At 41.0% G+C, this 18,055-nt stretch overlaps 1 protein-coding gene and 1 non-coding gene across 2 annotated transcripts; one reads left to right on the plus strand and one right to left on the minus strand.

Moving 5' to 3' along the window:
- Positions 1-1,187: 1,187 nt before the first annotated feature.
- STEEP1 (STING1 ER exit protein 1) lies at positions 1,188-14,409 on the minus strand. Its single transcript, XM_043896461.1, has 7 exons — positions 14,230-14,409; positions 12,613-12,730; positions 7,134-7,175; positions 5,287-5,425; positions 4,662-4,751; positions 3,968-4,060; positions 1,188-2,118 (listed from the first exon to the last, which is right to left on the minus strand). Exons 1-7 carry the CDS (start codon positions 14,351-14,353, stop codon positions 2,056-2,058), a joined length of 669 nt encoding a protein of 222 aa, XP_043752396.1. The 5' UTR covers positions 14,354-14,409; the 3' UTR covers positions 1,188-2,055.
- Positions 2,257-2,363, plus strand: LOC122690995. Its single transcript, XR_006340245.1, has one exon. It is a non-coding gene; the product is annotated as a U6 spliceosomal RNA (small nuclear RNA).
- Positions 14,410-18,055: the final 3,646 nt, after the last annotated feature.

Below are 18,055 nucleotides of genomic sequence, written 5' to 3' on the forward strand. Positions count from 1 at the left end.
CTGAATATTCATTGGAAGGACTGATGCTGAAGCTGAAGCTCCAATACTTTGGCCACCTGATGTGAAGAGCCGACTCATTAGAAAAGACCCTGATACTGGGAAAGATTGAAGGCAGGAGAAAGGGACAACAGAGGACGAGATGGTTGGATGGCATCACCAACACAATGGACATGAGTTTGATCAAGCTCCGGGAGATGGTGAAGGACAGGGAAGCCTGGCATGCTGCAGTCCACAGGGTCACAAAGAGTTGGACATGACTGAGCAACTGAATAACAACAACCACATGTTCCAGCAATCCCACTTCTGGATATATAATCAAACGAATTGAAAGCAGGGTCTTGAAGAGATATTTGTACCCAGTGTTTTTACAGCAGCACTATTCACAACAGCCAAGAGGAGGAAGCAATGTGAATGTCCATTGATGAATGAATGTGTAAACAAAATGTGGTCTATGCATAATTCTATCATATGGTACAACATGGATGAAACTTGAGGACATTATTCAATGCAAAATATAAGCCAGTCACAAAAAGACAACTACTTGGATGATTCCACTCATATGAGGTTTCTAAAGTAGTAAAATCCATAGAGACAGAAAGTAGAATGGAGGTTCAAGGAACTAGGGAGAGGGGAAAGGGAGAGTTATTGTTTAACAGGTATACACTTGCAGATTTATAAGATGAAAAAGTTCCAGAGATCTGTTGCACAACACTGTGCATTTCAAAATGGTTAAGACAGTAAATTTTATGTTACATGTTTTTTACCACAATAAAAAAAGGAAAAATATGTTCAACATCATCTGTCATTAAGGAAATGCAAATTAAAAGTAGGAGATACCACTGAAAAACTGTCATAGATCAGAGGAGACTGAAGAGACATGAAAGCTAAATGCAGTGTGAGATCCTGGTCACACAGCCCCATACTGGACTTTCCCAGGACTCCCACCCTTCTTTTTTCCCAGTTCTTGCTAGCTCACATCTACTCTCACTCCAAACTACTTCTCCTTCTAAATTCAGAAATCAGGAGGGAAATAGCAAAGAAAAATGCCCTATTTCCCATCGGCCTCTCACTACATGCCTTATGCTAAGTACAAGCCATGTAAGTAATATAAGGAGGTTAAAGTACTCTTCTTGCCCCAACACCTTGCAATACAGACGAACAGATAAAAACATGACGCAAACACTACATAATGGTGTCACTGAAGCAGCGTGACATTAAATATTTATGTATACAACACTCCTTCACAAACAGCAAATGTGAAATAAAAGAGTCAACAGATAACTTTTATTTATCTCAGTTATCATTTCTTACTCTATCACGTCTCCCTCCCACATGCCCACACAAGGGAGCAACATTCTCAGCTACTTGACAGGATGGTAGCTCCCTTGGGTTGCATACCCAGATCCCATTTTCATTCAAATCTGAGCTATCTTGCCCCATCACTGGAATCTGACTTTTCCCTCTGTTAGTACAATGTCTGATGAGGGTTGGTTTGCCTGCAGTTTTAATATTTGAGGTAAAGGGAACTTTATGCAGATTCTGGCTCGTTATGGATTTTCTCAGACAGTGGAGAGATTCAAACCCTAGCCAATACCTGCCAGTCTAAGAACAGAGACAGAGCCATGTAAAAGGATCTGGCCTGCTGTAACTTCAAAGATAACTCATGCCGCTTTTTTCTATGACACATCACAATATTTTTTTTTTCAAAAATCTTTAAACATTTCATTAACTTTGAAGAAAGAATAAGAACAGTTCCTTCAGAAACTAGAGACACACAAGCATTGATCTATTCATAGACCTGCTTCTACACAGATGAAGAAGTTTACATCAAATGAACAAAAAATAGTACAGAAGACATAAATACAGAAAGACTGAGAAAAATCTGTCTCTAGAAATCAGGTCAGATGGACTCAAAGTAGGATAATCACTGGGAAGCCACGTAAAGCTTTCTGCTGGAGTATAAAGGTAGAATAAGTCCATGTAGTCAAGAAAACACTCTTTTTCATCCTGATATTAAATGCTTGCCTCCAGCCTGGGTCCACAGAAAGGTCCTGATCACTTGAACTGGTTGTCAATCAAGGTTCCCTTCATTTTTGCTTTCTTGGCTTCCAGTTCAGCCTGGAAAGAAAGAAAAGTTTATGTCCGGATACATGACATGAAACTCTGATTTTCCTGCCTTATTCTAACTTCCCCAATACTATCCGCTCATGCTCATTTAGTATACAAACTAGAACCGTGTATCTAAAATCATGATGGGTGCTCGCTTTGGCAGCACATATACTAAAATTGGAACGATACAGAGAAGATTAGCATGGCCCCTGTGCAAGGATGACACACAAATTTGTGAAGCGTTCCATATTAAAAAAAAAACACAGGGGATACATGCTAAGACCATCAGTGGTTGCCTGAAACCATGAATGGCACCAAACCCTATACACACTAAGTTTTTTCCTGTATATGATGCCTATGATAAAAGTTAATATCTAAATTAAGCAGAAGTTGCTAATAATAAAACAAAACAAAACAAAATCATGATGGACTTCTCTGGAGGTCCAGTGGCTAAAACTCCACACTCCCAATGCAGAGGGCCTGGGTTCGATCCCTGATCGGGGAAAAAACTAGATCCCACATACCACAACTAAGACCCAGTGCAGCCAAATAAATAAGTATTTTTTTAAATAAAAAAAATTGTGATGAATAGCAACTGCTTTCCAACCTTTCTGATGTTATGATACACATAGAAGATGATAACATCTGTATGGTAAAATGGGGTAAACACACAGGGCTGCGGTCAAAGGCAATCAGTATAAGGATTCCACAACTCCAGGATCCCTGAAGAGCGGGGGGAATCAATATTATGACATACCAGTATCCTGTTCTTAGCAGAACAGGAGGAATAACCCTGTTCTAGAACAGTGCTACTTAAAAGTTACGCAGTCCATGAACTGTTTGTTATCAGTCCACAAAGATACAAACAAAAATTGACAGTAAGCATTTAGAAGCTTTTATAGCTTCTAATTTGACTTCCCAAGTGGCGCTAGCGGTAAAGAATCTGCCTGCCAATGCAGGAGACACGGGTTTGATCTCTGGGTCACAAAGATCCCCATGGCATGGCATGGCAACCCACTCCAGTATTCTTGCCTGGGGAATCCCATGGACAGAGGAGCCTGGCAGGCTACAGTCCATGGGGTTGCAAAGAGTCAGACATGACTGAAGCGACTTAGCATGTATATCCACATAGCAATTTGACAGAGTAATAAAATAATTTCATAAAAAGAACTAAGGCAAATTCCTTTATGACATTTTATAAATTACAAACCTGCTCTTGACAAATTTTTTATAAAGAAGATGCACTGGCCCTTCACTTCAGAAAGTCTGATAAGCATGGCTCTCTCTAGATCACTATGGCAAGGTCAAGTGGCTCTCAAGACCCACTACCTGTGTCACCAAAAATATCCTCTACAGAGACATCAATGTCAGGATGTCTTATTTTAAAGAAACATCATAAGTAAATTACTATCAGGAAAACAGAAATGTAGGCTCCATCACACAAGGACGGTCGTGCTCAACAAAGAGCCCAGACAGTGGTGGTGGGAGCAGTGCTTTAAGCAGCAGTGAAAAGTCCCAATCCTGGCCCCCCAGTGTAGCCCGACTGTACACCTCCCATCCTGCGGGAGTGCCCATGCACCCTGATCTTGGACTCCTGACCTTGGACCACAAGTAGCAGATTAAATGATCATTCTGGTTGGGGCTGCCTAACCAGAACTATTATTGGGGGCTGGGACCCTGCTCACTATCACAGAGTAGGTTATGTACGGATAGCCACAGCCCAGGGTTAGACACCCGGCAGCCAGCTACACCATATCCCCGAAAGACTTCCTAAAGGGTTCCCCCGCCCACCTGAGGGTCTTTCAGATGGAGGAACTGGAACAGTTCAGTGCCTGCCCCCCTACCCCACACCACTCACCAGCTCCTGCAGGCGCCTTTTACTCATGCCTTTGCGCTCCAGCTGCTTTTCAATCACCTTGGCATTCTGCGCATACGAGTCAGCAACTTCTCTCTGAGGGAAGAATGAAGCATCCTCAGGCCAGCAGTCTCACCCAAGAGGAGTAACAGAGACCTCAGGAGAAGTTTATACTCCTCAGGTTATAAAATCACTACTGAAGTGGCCGAATTCGGCTCCCTTTCCACTCCAGCTTTTCAGTAATCTGAGGGAGTCAGGTTTCAACTGAAACCATGTTTAAATAACAGAGAACATCTCTGTGTAAACATCATTATACTTAAGTACCATAAAGGGAATTGCTTCTCCTGCTAAGGACAGATGCCCACACTGTCAAAGCTGGACTGAAAGGGACCAGAAATCCTTGAGTCTGGTAATTTTTCAACTGAAGAGGGATGCGCTCCCTAAGGCCTCTCAAAAAACAGTATGTAAAAAATGACTGATTTAGTCCAACTCCCTGTGCCTCATCCTACAGATGTCCCTGAAACACATTTCCCTGAAATCCAGGGAAACAGGAACTAGCCCACTGTCACAGTGTTCCTTAGTAGCTAGAGCGAAGTCTAAGAGGGAAGTTTCTAGCTTTTCTGCTATTCAATGGTCTAGTTTGAGAGTCCCCCTTCGTCCCCTCCCATCCAACTCCCCTGAGGGCAAAAGCACTTACAGCCTCAATCTCTTCTTCTTCTTCATCAATAGTAGACACAGTCACAGAGCTGAACTTGCCCATGTCTTTAGTCCGCTTGGTCATCATCACCTGGAGATGCAGGAAGAGGAACCAGTCTTAGTTCACCTCTCTGAGCCGTGTGTGCGTGAGTGTGTATGAGTGTGAGTGTGCAAGTGCCCAAGCCTGGGTGTTGGGGGCAGGAGAGGGATTGTTGGGGGAACATCCGCCTCTTTGGCACAGGCCGGCCTATCTAAAAGTGCCCATCTTTTAATCTGCACTATCATTTTCTAACATTTGACATCAAGGGTTTTCAAAATATATTTAAAGATTAACTTTCTGCATTCCATCTCTAATTGCTCACACTGGAAAAAGAATTAATTTCAAAGGAAGTACATGTGAATAAAAGCCATACAATTTCCAACTTTATTCATAAAGCAGACTGTAGGAAAGAAAAAAGAACACACGATAGGTGTTAAAATTTTGTAACATCTGCTTATACACAAAAATGGCATCCTCTTAATAAAGAGAGCATACACAAGGGGCATGCTCTCATGCACCATAACCCAAGTTTTAGGACTATATCTGTAGCTCCATTAACCCATCTGTCTCCTTCAGTGATAATTACCTTCTTAGGAGGCTCTTGTTTCTGAGTGTATATGTTCGTTTTCCCAAAACCCTGGCCAAACTTGACCACTGCTCCATCCACAATGAAGGTCACAGGAGCATTCTTGGGCTGGGACTGGTAGAAGAGCGGCAGCCCACACCTGCAAATAGCAGAGTGAATCTCAGGCAGGCCTCAGGATCCAAACCCCCCAAACACTGCTTCACAAAGTGGGATCAGACTCTGCAAATATGTGTGTTGTGGCATCAACTAATGATCAGCTCTTCCTGATGTTTCTCAAAACTACTTGATAAGAATCACTGAGGGCGCTTGTTACAACTGCCGATCAGATTCCGAGGCCCCACCCCTCAGGGGATCCTGATTGAGTTACTCTGGGGGCTGAGGCCTGCAAATCTCTCTTAGCATCCCATGCAGTTCTGATCATTAGACAAGCATGGCAAACGCTGGCTCCTGCTGCTGATTGCTTTCCAGTCAAAACTGCTGCCATTCTTGCCAGAAGTCTGGGGAACTAGTGTGGGGTTCTGTCTTGTTCTGTTTTATCAGGGTCAAGAAGCAGCAGAAAGGCTCCACTGTGGCTGGTCTGCCAACTAAGTTTTGAGCAATCAGAACTAAGTTCACAGCATATTTTCTGTGGTTGGTCATTTCTATTCTACTTTTTCAGCTAAATGAAGTAGACCCACACCCATAAGATATGATTAAACTCATCTAACAAATCTAATGTTGCTGTAAACTAAAACGTCCTCTTAGCCAGTTCCCTGCTTTAATTCTCCTAGTCTAAGTCTTCTGAGAGCCAAGTTCAGTTCAGTCACTCAGTCATGTCCGACTCTTTGCAACCCATGAACCACAGCACGCCAGGCCTCCCTGTCCATCACCAACTCCCGGAGTCCACCCAAACCCATGTCCATTGAGTCGGTGATCCAAGAGTGAACTGTAATTACATCAACAAGATTAAACTTGTTGAAGTTTAATGTTCTCACTGCTAACAATCTAAAGCTGGATATCATATATATCTTTAAATAATACTCTCTAAAGTTCTTGGGTCTGTGGTCCTGTAATAGACTTTATAAATAGGTTTGGATTAAATTACACTATGTTATGTTTACCACAAGACTGAGCAACTCCACTCCAGGAGAAAATACATGTTCCCACAAGATTTACACTGGAATGTTCATAGCAGCTTTCTTTGTAATAGCCAAAGTCATTAACAACTCAAATGACCTTCAATGGGTCAATGGTTAAATGAACTGTGGTGCGATGGAATACTACTCAGTGATAAAAAGGAACAAACTACCATTACACATAACTTGGATGAACCCCCAAAGCATCATGCTACGTGAAAGAAACCATATGAAGGAGATACACATTGTATGCAGTAGAACACACACTGCAGAGTTTATGTCATATTTTAGAATAGGTAAAACTACAGCTGCAGAAGGTAGGCCAGTGCTGGCCAGGGGAAGGGGGACTGACTGCAAAGGAGCCCTGAAAATGTACTATGTCACAGGAGGGGTGATGTTACGTGGCTGTATGCTTTTGTCAATACTCATCAAACTGTCCACTTAAGAAAGCAAATTTTATTATATATAAGTTACACCTCAATTAAAAAATAATATGTTTCAAAACCCATTTTTTGTGGACAGTTGGTCAGAGGTGTAATTTGGCCAACTGCAGCTCTTCAAGAAGCCTACTTGCATAACTGAAGTCTGAAGGCAGGTTAAGATTATAAGGATAAAAAAAAAGATTATAAGGATAAAGATATAACAGAGAACTGTCTCCAAATGATGCTTTTCCTAACACATCACTACCTCAACTTTCTTATGTTCAGGGAAACCCACACTGTTAATACTTACTTTGCACATTTCTTCCTGTACTGTCGTTCAATGCCTTCAGGTCTGCACAGAAAATGGAAATTAAAAAAGATCCGAACAAATCTCATAACCTACCAACCTCACTTGCTCATTTCCTCAAATGTTAAAATGGCTTTTCAAAAGCTTTCCTTTCCTAGATCAGCTGTTGGTTTACACATGTATTCATTTTAAAGCACTTCTTCCATCCACAGGCACCCTCCTGACAGAGGCGGCGGTGTGGTAGTAGTTACAGTCACAGAAGCAGCCGGGTTCACAGTAACAATAACACCAACAACAACAATAGTGATAATCACTTGCATAGCTTTTATTATGTACCAGGAGCTGTTCTAAAGTGTACGTGTATTCACTCATTTAATCCTTACAACCACCCTATGAGGTAGGTCACGCTATCATTCCCATTCTACAGATGAGGGTGAAGAAGCACAAAGCAGTTACACAGTTTGCTCAAGGTCACAGAGCTAGGAAGTAGAATAGGTTGAACTCAAGCCCTAGGTTGAACTAAGGTGGTCAAGCTCAACAGCCCACACAACATTGCCTTAGATAGATAACTGGGAGGTAAAGACTCTTCCACCCATCCAGTTGTTTCATAGAAACCTGGAACTCACCTTTGTCTTCTCTCTCCCTCATCTCCCACAATCTACTTCATCCACAAATCCTGTGGATTTTAGCTACAAAAAAGGTCTTGAACCTACTTTTCTCCACCCTCCTGCCACCGTCTCAGCCCAGTCCACTAGTATCTCTTCTCCAGATTATTGTCCCAGCTACCCCCCCAGTCTCCTCACTTCCCTCCCTGTTTCAACTTTTTAAATAAGCAGTATGCGCACATGGTATAGAAAAGAGTATAAAGTGAAAGGTAAATATCCTCTCCACTCATCTTCCACACGCCTGGTTCCCTCCCCCAGCCCCAGAGGCAAATACTGTTACTGGTTTCCTCCGTTCCTCCCAGAGTTGATGACACAGCAAAGTTTTCTCTTCCTTTTTAGACAAATGTAGCCCACCTGTTCACTTAAAGTGAAACAGCCTCTCTGTTCACTTAAATTTATATCTTGGTTAAAAAAATATGTGATCCTTCCCAATCAGTTGATAAAGACTTGCCTCATTGTTTATCAGGGCTCCATTCTATCTATTTGTATGGATGAACCAAAATGTCTTACCTGCTGGGCAAATTCTCCAAGTGTATCCACTTCAGATTCTGACAGATAACAGCCAAATTACTCTGCACAGAAGTTGAACCACTGTATACCCCACCACCAATGTGAGACTTCCTGTTTCCCTACAGTCTTACCAACACAGTATGTTATTAAAATGTATGACAGCCAATCTGGCATGTGAAAAATGAGATCTCAAAATCTGCATTTCTTTTTTTTTAAAGAGTGAAGTTAGGCATCTTTTCATATATTTAATAGACATTTGTATTTTCTTTTTTTTTTGATAAACAGTCAGTCTATTTTTGGCCTACTGAGTTGTCATTTTATTTTATTCTATTTATTCTTATTGTTTTGTGTTGTGTTTTGACTAAGCTGTGCAGCACATGGGATTTTATTTCCCCACCAGGGATCGAACCCGCGCCCCCCTACAGTGGAATCGTGGAGTCTTAACCACTGGACCACCAGGGAAGTCCATCTCTTTATTTTATATTAAGGAAATGTGCAAATGTTAAGGGTTCCTGCAAATATTTCTTCTCCAGCTAGACATTTGTCTTTGACTTTTTCCCCCATGTGGAAATTTTAGATTTTTATGTGATCAAATCAGTCGTGTATATGATACTTAGTTAGGACTTCTCCACTCTAAGTTCATACCTAAAATAAAAATTCTGAGCACTTATTCTAGAACCTGCTTTCATTACTATCTCACTCTCAATCATTCTCCAAAGAGGCAAGAGTGGCTTCCCAGGACAGCTGGAATAGAACACAAACTCCTCACCATGGCCTTCTAGGCACTGGCTGGGCAGAGAATCTGGTCCGGCCTCATCTCCTACCTTCCTTCCCGCTCACTGTGACCTCTCCACACCAGCCTTCCTCTGTTCTTGGAACAAATAAGTGCTTTCCCATCTCTGATCTTTCACACACACTCTTCTCTCTGCCTGGAATGCACTTCTCACCTGTTGCAGTCTCATCTTTTTTGGTGTCAGTTCAAATATCACCTAGTTATAACAGCCTGCCCTGAACACCTTTTTGAAGAGGTTCTCATGTGATTCTGGATGAGCCCTTTGTTTTATTTGTATGACTTTCCATAATCATAATTACTTTATTTTTTTTGTCATCCCACTAGACTGTAAGGACCATGAGATCAGAGATCAGCAGAGACCACGCCTGTCTGGCTCACACTCTATTCCTAGAGCTGAGCACAGTACTGCAATAAATACTGACTAAATGAATTCTTAAAAGAATTTAAGTTTAGCGAGGAAAATTATAACCACAGAGGTAAGTTCTTAGATGGAGGAAAGTGAACGGGGTGACAGGAACACAGAGATGGCAGCACCAAATCTGTCTGAGGCAGTTATGGAAGGCTTCGTGAGGTGATGTCAACAGTCCTGATAGAAAAATGGGATTTCAAGCAGAGGGGCAACTCTGTGCAAAAGGCCAAACAGCAGAGCATATTCAGAGAATTACAAATAGTCTAATGTTCTTGGGACCTAAAAAGATCAAGGGAGTACTACGGATCTGATAAGACATAAAAAAAAAGATTTTAAGATTATACTATGAATAACTATACACCAACAAACCAGATAATCTAGATGAAAAGAACAAATTCCAGGAATGATAGAATGATACAAACTACCAAAACTCACTGGGAAAAGAAAATCTGACTAGACTATAAGTATAAGGAAATTGATTTAGTGATCAAAAAACTTTGTGCAAAGAAAAGGCCAGGACCAGTGGCTTCACTGGGGAATTCCTCCAAAAGTTCAAAGAAGAATTAATACCAATGCTTCACAAACATTTCAAAAGAGGAAGAAACACTTCCCAATTCATCCCGTGAGGTCAGTAACATTACCTGAACATCAGGCAAAACTATCACAAGAACAACAAAAACAACAAATTAGAGATCAACATTGCTTAAAATTATACAGACAAAAATCCTCAAAAAAAAAAAAAAGCAAAAACCAAATCAAGCAGCATATAAAGGATTATATATACCACATGGCCAAGCAGAATTTACCCCAGGAATGCAAGATTGGTACAACATACAAAAAAATCAATCAATGTGATACACTATAATAACAGAATAAAAAAGAAAAAACACATGATCATCTTAGATTCAAAAAAAGCATTTGACAAAATTCAAAGCCCCTTCAATATGTTAGAAATAGAAGGCAACCTCCTCTACCTTATAAAAGGCATCTATGAAAAATTCACATCTACTAAGCCACATAAATGAACATCATACTCACTGGTAAACGACAAACCTTTCCTCTAAAATCAGTTGACAATTCCAGTTACAATAGCATCAAAAAGAATACAATACTTAGGAGTAAACTGAACAAAAGAAGTGCAAAACCTGTGCACTGAAAACTACAAAACATCACTGAAAGAAATTAAAGACCTAAGTAAATGGAATGACGTTCCATGTTCATGACCTGAACACTTAATGTTGTTAAAATGGCAACACTTTCCAATGAATCTACAACTTCAACATAATCCCTAGCAGAATCCCAGTTGGCTTTTTTTTTTTTGGCAGAAATTGACAAGCTGATCCTAAAATTCACATGGAATTGTAAAGCATCCAGAATAGCCAAAAAACAGTCTTGAAGAAGAACCAAGTTGGTAGACTCACACTTAATTTCAAAACTTAATACAAAACCACTGTAATCAACACAGGGTGGTAATGGATGTGGAAAGTGACAGGTTGCAGGGCACGTGATTAGGCAGACTGCCATATTTTCGGTAACCAGGGCTCCCACATTCAGCTGGCTAAAGAGGAAGGGTATGATCAGACTGAAATTTCGCCCTGGCTAGGAAGGGAGCATGCTCAAGTGGGCCCTTGGAAAGACTGTTTATGATCAGAGCAAGAACTACATCAACCAAGGAGGAAGTCTTCCATGCCTTGTTGGTAAACTCTGAGAACTGTGGCCCAACAGAAGCACCTGGCCAGAGACCACTGGCCTGCGCAATACCAGGCACTAAGGCTGGACCCAAAGCTGGCTCACTCCCAGGATCAGGCTGACTGGATTCCAGGGTTGCCACTGCAGTCTGGGGCCACCCAGTTTTCTGGCCTGGAGGTGAGGGCATCTGCCTTATAGTGCCACAGGAGCCTGTGGCCTAGTTTTGTTGTTAGATTACTGTCTGTATTAACTAATATAATACATGTAATAAATATTCTGGTAATCCTAAAGACAATCAGTTAATAATTTTCAAAATCAGAAACCTGAATAAAGGTTACCAGAGAGAGAAAAAGCACAAGAGAATGAATTTGCTTTAGATAGAGCATGTTATTTATACATCTTCCCCAATGTTACCTGGGGGGCCTTCTTTTGTGAATTTCATATGTTTTATATTCTGCACCCTCCATTTGTATTTTGTATATAACCAGTTTTCTCTTCAACTGCATAATTCTAGCCTGATTTGGCACTGAATGTTGCCTAGCAATAGTTTCTAACTCTTTTCATCAGTGTGGGCTGATAACAGTTTGGTTTCTTAAATACACATAGCTAGATGTCAGCTGGTAGTTTTTTCTGGTTCAACACTAGAATATAAGCTCTGTAAGGGCAGGGTTCTTTGCTTGTTTACTGGATGTAGTGTATGGCCTATACATAAAATCCAAACTTGTCTACTTTAGCATTTTATTCTGTCCCTACTCCAGGCTCCATGAACCCCTTCTGGTAAAGTAACCTGGGCTCCAGCCACAAGGGACTACTTAAATTTCCCAAGCACACCGTATTCGATGCTTTTAATGCTTCCATAGTCCTTCCACCTGGAATGTTCCTCACCTACTTGGTGAAATCCTAGTTCAAGGCCAAACACAAATGCCACCACCTTTTGGTGTCTTTCCTGACCACCAGTCAGGCAAGATGACCTGCTCCTGTTTTCCCAGAGCCTTCTGTTCACACGAGTATTTTATCATATCACAATAGTGAATGTGATATCATATCATATCACATTCCCTTGTTGAGCCATGAACTCTTTAATGGAAAGGACGGTGCCTTACTCATCTTTGCAGATCCAGTCCTTAGTACAGTGTGCCCTGGTGTGCTCCAAGAGATTACAAGTTGAATAAACTTATTTTACTTGCAAAAGCCCCAAATTACAGCTATCAAATGGCAATAGAATCACATCTCACCATTTCAGCAAAGCACAATAAAAACATGGCTGTATTAACAGAAGTTGAGAACCACCACAAATGTCAGAGTGTTGGGCCCCAAATACATGACCTGTTCGATACTAGATGGGGTATTTATACTTCTCAGAACTAGACCCCAACACAAGCAGAAAATCCTAGACAGAGAACATCAACGTCTTACCTCCGAAGATATATAGTCTCCTCATCTTCGGTGTTACAAAACTTGTGGGCGTGTTTGGCACCATCAATCACACGGGACCGGTCCCGGGGCCTCATGGGCAACTTCTCTAACTGACAGTCTAAAGGAATGAAGAAAGATTTGGTCACAAGAGTCACTGAAAAATACCCTGAGGCAATCAGAACTTTTCAGGGGGGCCCTTTGCACTGTAATTTTTACTACAATTATCACATTTATTGAAGGCTATTATTGAATTTTCCAACAAAAAATGACTTGGTGTCAGGAGATCTGGATTTTACCTCCAGCTGTGCTACTGGTGATCTTCAGCAAACCACTTCCTCTTTGGGGGTCTTTCCCCTTATCTGATTATATTACCTCAAAAGTCCTTCCCAGCACTGCCTTTCAAGTTTTCTATGAGTCTTTCTGTTCCTGGTACATATGCTTAGGAAAGGAGGGGCCTGGACTAGAGTGGTAGAAATGGAGGTGGTAAGTAGCAGTCAGATTCTGGATAGCTTTTCAAGGAAGCACCTGAAGAATGTATTGATGGGCTGAATGCAGAAGTCAAGAAAGATTCTGAGATACTGGGTGAATAGCGGTATCACTGATGCAATAGGGAAGTCTGAGAGGAACAGTGGAGAGCAGGAAGTAGGGGATCAGGAAGTTATTTTTGAAAACGGTCTCTTTTTAAAAATTTTATTTAAGTATAGTTGATTTACAGTGTTGTGAGAACATGGTCTCTTTTGAGAGGCCTATTAAACATCCAAGTGGAGATGCTGAATAGGCTGAAGTTTGAGAAAAGGTGCAGGTTAAAGAGGAACATGTGAGAGTCATCAGCATACAGATAGTATTTAAAGCTGGGAAATGGTTGAGATCGCCTAAGGAGTGAGTACAGATTGAGAACAGGTAAGAGGACTGAGCCACAGGGCCGTGCAATGCCTGAAAGTCTGAGACAGAAAGAGGAGCCAGACACTGAGAAGTGTGAAAATCGAGGTAGGAGGAAAATCAGTAGAGTGCAGAGTCTTGGATGCAAATGAAAATGTTTCAAGAAAGACGGACTGATCATCTCTGTAAAATGCTGAGAGGGGGATTTAAATGGGCATTGATAATTGATCATTGAAACAGGTAACACGTTCGTTAGTAACTTTGACAAATAACGTTTATATGGTTAGGTGAAAAAGTGAGGGCAAGAAGGAATGGGAAATGAGGATGCAGAGGCAGCCCACAGACGCAATTCTTTTTAGAAATTTTGCTATAAAAAAAGCAAAGAAATGAGGTTATAGCTCGAGGAAAATGTAGGCTCAATGGGGAGGGGTTCTTTTCACTTGATAAAAGCTATTACAAAATCCTTGTACCGGGCAGAAAGGTCACAAAGTTTCTAGAGGCAAAGAGGGAGAACAGGGAGTATATTTTTTCTAAACGAGGAATTTCCTTTTGAAGGCGGTCTGCATACAGAATTACAAGATGAAGCACAATACAGAAAAGCTCCCTGGAGTGAGGCGGCGATGGGTACGGAGGATTTTAACGGAGGGGAAAATCTTCAAAGAGACGCGGCTCTCAGATCACAGCCAGGGGAAATCCGCCCTAGAGAACCCGAAGTTGCACTCCTTACAGACCACTCACCCAGCACCAGGACCATCTGGCCGCACAAACAGTAGTAGACGTGAAGCGGCTTCTCGCCGTCGTCATATTCCTCCCGGTCCCGGGTGTCAGAGCAGACGACGGACCGAGACACTACTTTAGGCATACTTCAGAGCGGCAGCCCGGAAACGCTAAGCCAAAATTAAGGGTCGCGCAAAAGTGACGTCACACACGCGTCGCGGCTCTTCCAACTGAAAGATGGTCACGTGTCAATAGTAGTCACGTGAACTTCCGGGCCTTCCCATTAGTCTAAGATGCACAGGGGGTGCCTGGTGTCTGCCAGAACCTCCTTAAATTCTGGGGGACTGCTTTACTTGGGACTTGGGACACTCTTAATCATTTAAGTTATTCATTTATATTACTATATACTTGCATATGTATATGCATATATGTAACTAGAAATAAAAAAGGGCTATTTACACTTTATATGCATAATACAGATTTTATAAATGTGCCTCTAAATGTGCTCAGACAGTAAAGCGTCTGCCTATGTGGGAGACCCAGGTTCGATCCCTGGGTCAGAAAGATCCTCTGGAGAAGGAAATGGCAACTCACTCCAGTACTCTTGCCTGGAAAAGCCCATCGATGGAGGAGCCTGGCATGCTACAGTCCATGGGGTCGCAAAGAGTCAGACACGACTGAGCAACTTCACCTTCAAAGGAGCTCAGTCCTGGGTGTTCATTGGAAGGACTGATGTTGAAGCTGAGACTCCAATACTTTGGCCACCTGATGCGGAGAGCTGACTCATTTGAAAAGACCCTGATGCTGGGAAAGATTGAGGGCAGGAGGAGAAGGGGACGACAGAGGATGAGATGGTTGGATGGCATCACCGACTCAATGGACTTGGGTTTGGGTGAACTCGGGGAGTTGGTGATGGACAGGGAGGCCTGGCGTGCTGCGGTACATGGGGTCGCAAAGAGTTGGACACAACTGAGCAACTGAACTGAACTGACTGATTCAGGATGAGTACCTAATGAAGTCGAGGAATCTTAGAACTTGAGATCTAGTTTACATAACATATAATTCACCCTTTCAAAGTGTATAATTCAGTGGGTTTTAGTATATTCATGAAGTTTTGCAACTATCACCACTACCTAATATTTTCATCATTCCCCAAAAGAAATCCCTTAGCCGGCACACTTTCCACCTCTTTCCCAGCCCCTGGCAACCACTAATCTAGCTTTCTGTCTCTCTGGATTTGCCTCTTCTGGAAATTTCTAACGAATGAAATCATACAATATGTAGCTATTGGTATCAGGTTTCCTTCAGTTTTGTTTCCAAAGGTCATCCATGTTGTATCATGAATCAATCAGTTAAAAAAAAAAAAATGAATCACTAAAAAGAAACTTCATTCCTTTTTATGACTGGATAATATTCTGTTGTATGGATATACCACATTGTGTATATTCATTCATCAGTGGACAATTGGATTATTTCCACTTTTGTAATCTAATGAGTACAGCAGTGCTACTCTGAACAGTGGTGAACAGGTTTTTGTAAGAACATATGTTGTTACGCTTTTGTGTTTTGTGAGGGCACATGTTCTCTCAGATGTTTACTAAAGAGTGGAATTTCTGGGTCATATGATAACCTTATGTTTAACTTTTTGAGGAACTCCTAAGAATGTTACCCAAAGCAGGTTTATTATTTTACATTTACCACCAGCAGTGTATGTGGGGTTCTGATTTCTTCATGTCCTCACCAATAATTATCTTTTTTTTTCCTTATAGCCATGCTAGTGAGTGTGAGGTGGTATCTCATTGCCATTTTGATTTGCCTTTCTCTGATGGCTAATGATACTGAGCACCTTTGCATATACTTTTTTTTTTTACATTTAAATATCTTATTGGGAGAAATCCCTACTCCAATCCTTGCCTATTTTTAATTGGGCTATTTGTTACTATATGGTTGAATCATGAGACTTCATTATGTATTTTTGGATACTCTATGCTAATCAGGTGATTTGCAAATAGAGACATCTGAATGATCCCGTTTGCCACAGGTTTAGGGAACATCTTCCCACCCTTCCTTCCTCAACCAAGAAACTCTCCCAGAATGCTCTTTGTGGAGGACCAGAACCTGAGGCCACCCAGAGTAAGGACATTTAGACAGCTTACATTGGATCATTTCAAGTGACATCATTTGACACTATTTTGGATGACACCAAAATAGCGGATTTTTAACAGAGAACTTACTGAAGAAAGCAGGAGTTTGGTGACCAGAAAATTGACAGAATAGCTGGAAGAAGAGTAGTGTTCTAGATATACAAGATGTAAACCAGTGGGAATTTAAAGCCATCTGCTAGCCTTCAAATGAACCTGAGTTAAAGCATAAAAGAAGTATCAAGTCTTTTAAGACTCACAGCATTTTCTCCTTAGGTCTTAGTGTAATGTCATCCCCATAAGTCTATGTTATTTAGTATTTCTTTATCTTCTACTGTGTGCAGGCAATGTGCTTATTAATACAACTCTGGTTGCATAGTGATCAGTTATAAATAGTCTCCCTCCCTCATGTGGCTTAGTCTAGTGCAGGGATGGGCAAAGGGCTAGAGAGTAAATATTTTAGGCTTTGAAAGCCAAGAGGCAAAATCAAGAACTTTATGTAGGTATTTATATCACTAGAGAAAACAAATTTTCCCAAATGTTTTATCAATGGAATTCAAAATATAATAATTGAGTATAATTTTTCATAATACAGATCTACTAGTGAGAGGAATGACATTCTTTTATGAAGAGGATAATATTTCACTTAATTAGCATTCAAAGTGAGTGTTTCCTATTATCAAAATCAGTTACAGTTGTTTTTTTTTTGCCATGCCTCGAAGCATGTGGGATCTCAGCTTCCAACCAGGGATGGAACTCATGCCTCCTGCAATGCAAGTGCAGAGTCCTAACTACTGGACCACTGGGGAATTCCCTTTTATTTTTTTAATACAATTTTAAAGGTTTATAAATTGTTTCAATTTGTCAAGATTGCTAAGAATCTCATTTTTCATCTGTAATAAAAATCTACAACTTGATTTTTTCAAAAGAATTGACAAATTGCAAGCAACTGTTAATAAAGGTCTTAATAAAAATCAGCTACAGACATTTATCTGTTAATGCTTATCTGTAGTAATGAGATTTTATGTGTTTCATCTTTGAGAAAAATCATAACACAGATAAGTGCTGCCATATACTGATATCAATCTACAAGCATCTGAGTTTTAATTGAGCATATTCATCTCTTGGGGCTTCCCTGGTGGCTCAGCAGTAAAGAATACACCTGAAATGCAGGGGATGCAGGTTCAGTCTCTGGATTGAGAAGATCCCCTGGAGAAGGAAATGTCAGCCCACTCCAGTATTCTTGCCTGGGAAATCCCATGGACAGAGGAGCTTGCTGGGCTACAGTCTTTGGGATCAACTTAGCGACTAAACAACAATTCATCTCTTAGATAGCACTTACAGAGTTCTATCAGATTCTTCTCTTGACATTTGCGTTTTAGCATGTTGTTACATTGCAGAATGATCACTTCCAATTGATGTTTAAGTGGGAGTTCCTCAATTGCACAGTTAAACTGCTTTTGAAATACAGAAATTTCCTTTGCACTCACATCAGGGTCCATAAAACACCATGGGTTTTATGTTCAGAAAATATATCCACAGCAAATTCGTGTGGGAATGCAAATCTAGTCTGTTTTAACTTTTAACAGCACAGGAAGTGATTAAGTTACTAGACATTACTTGTGGTTTGAAAAGTGCCAGTCGTCATTGCAATGATTTCACTGCAGCATAAATGTCACATGTAAGAAGCATTTTTGCTTTGTAAT

Source organism: Cervus elaphus, chromosome X (genome assembly GCF_910594005.1).
Source record: "Cervus elaphus chromosome X, mCerEla1.1, whole genome shotgun sequence".
NCBI lineage: Eukaryota > Metazoa > Chordata > Mammalia > Artiodactyla > Cervidae > Cervus > Cervus elaphus.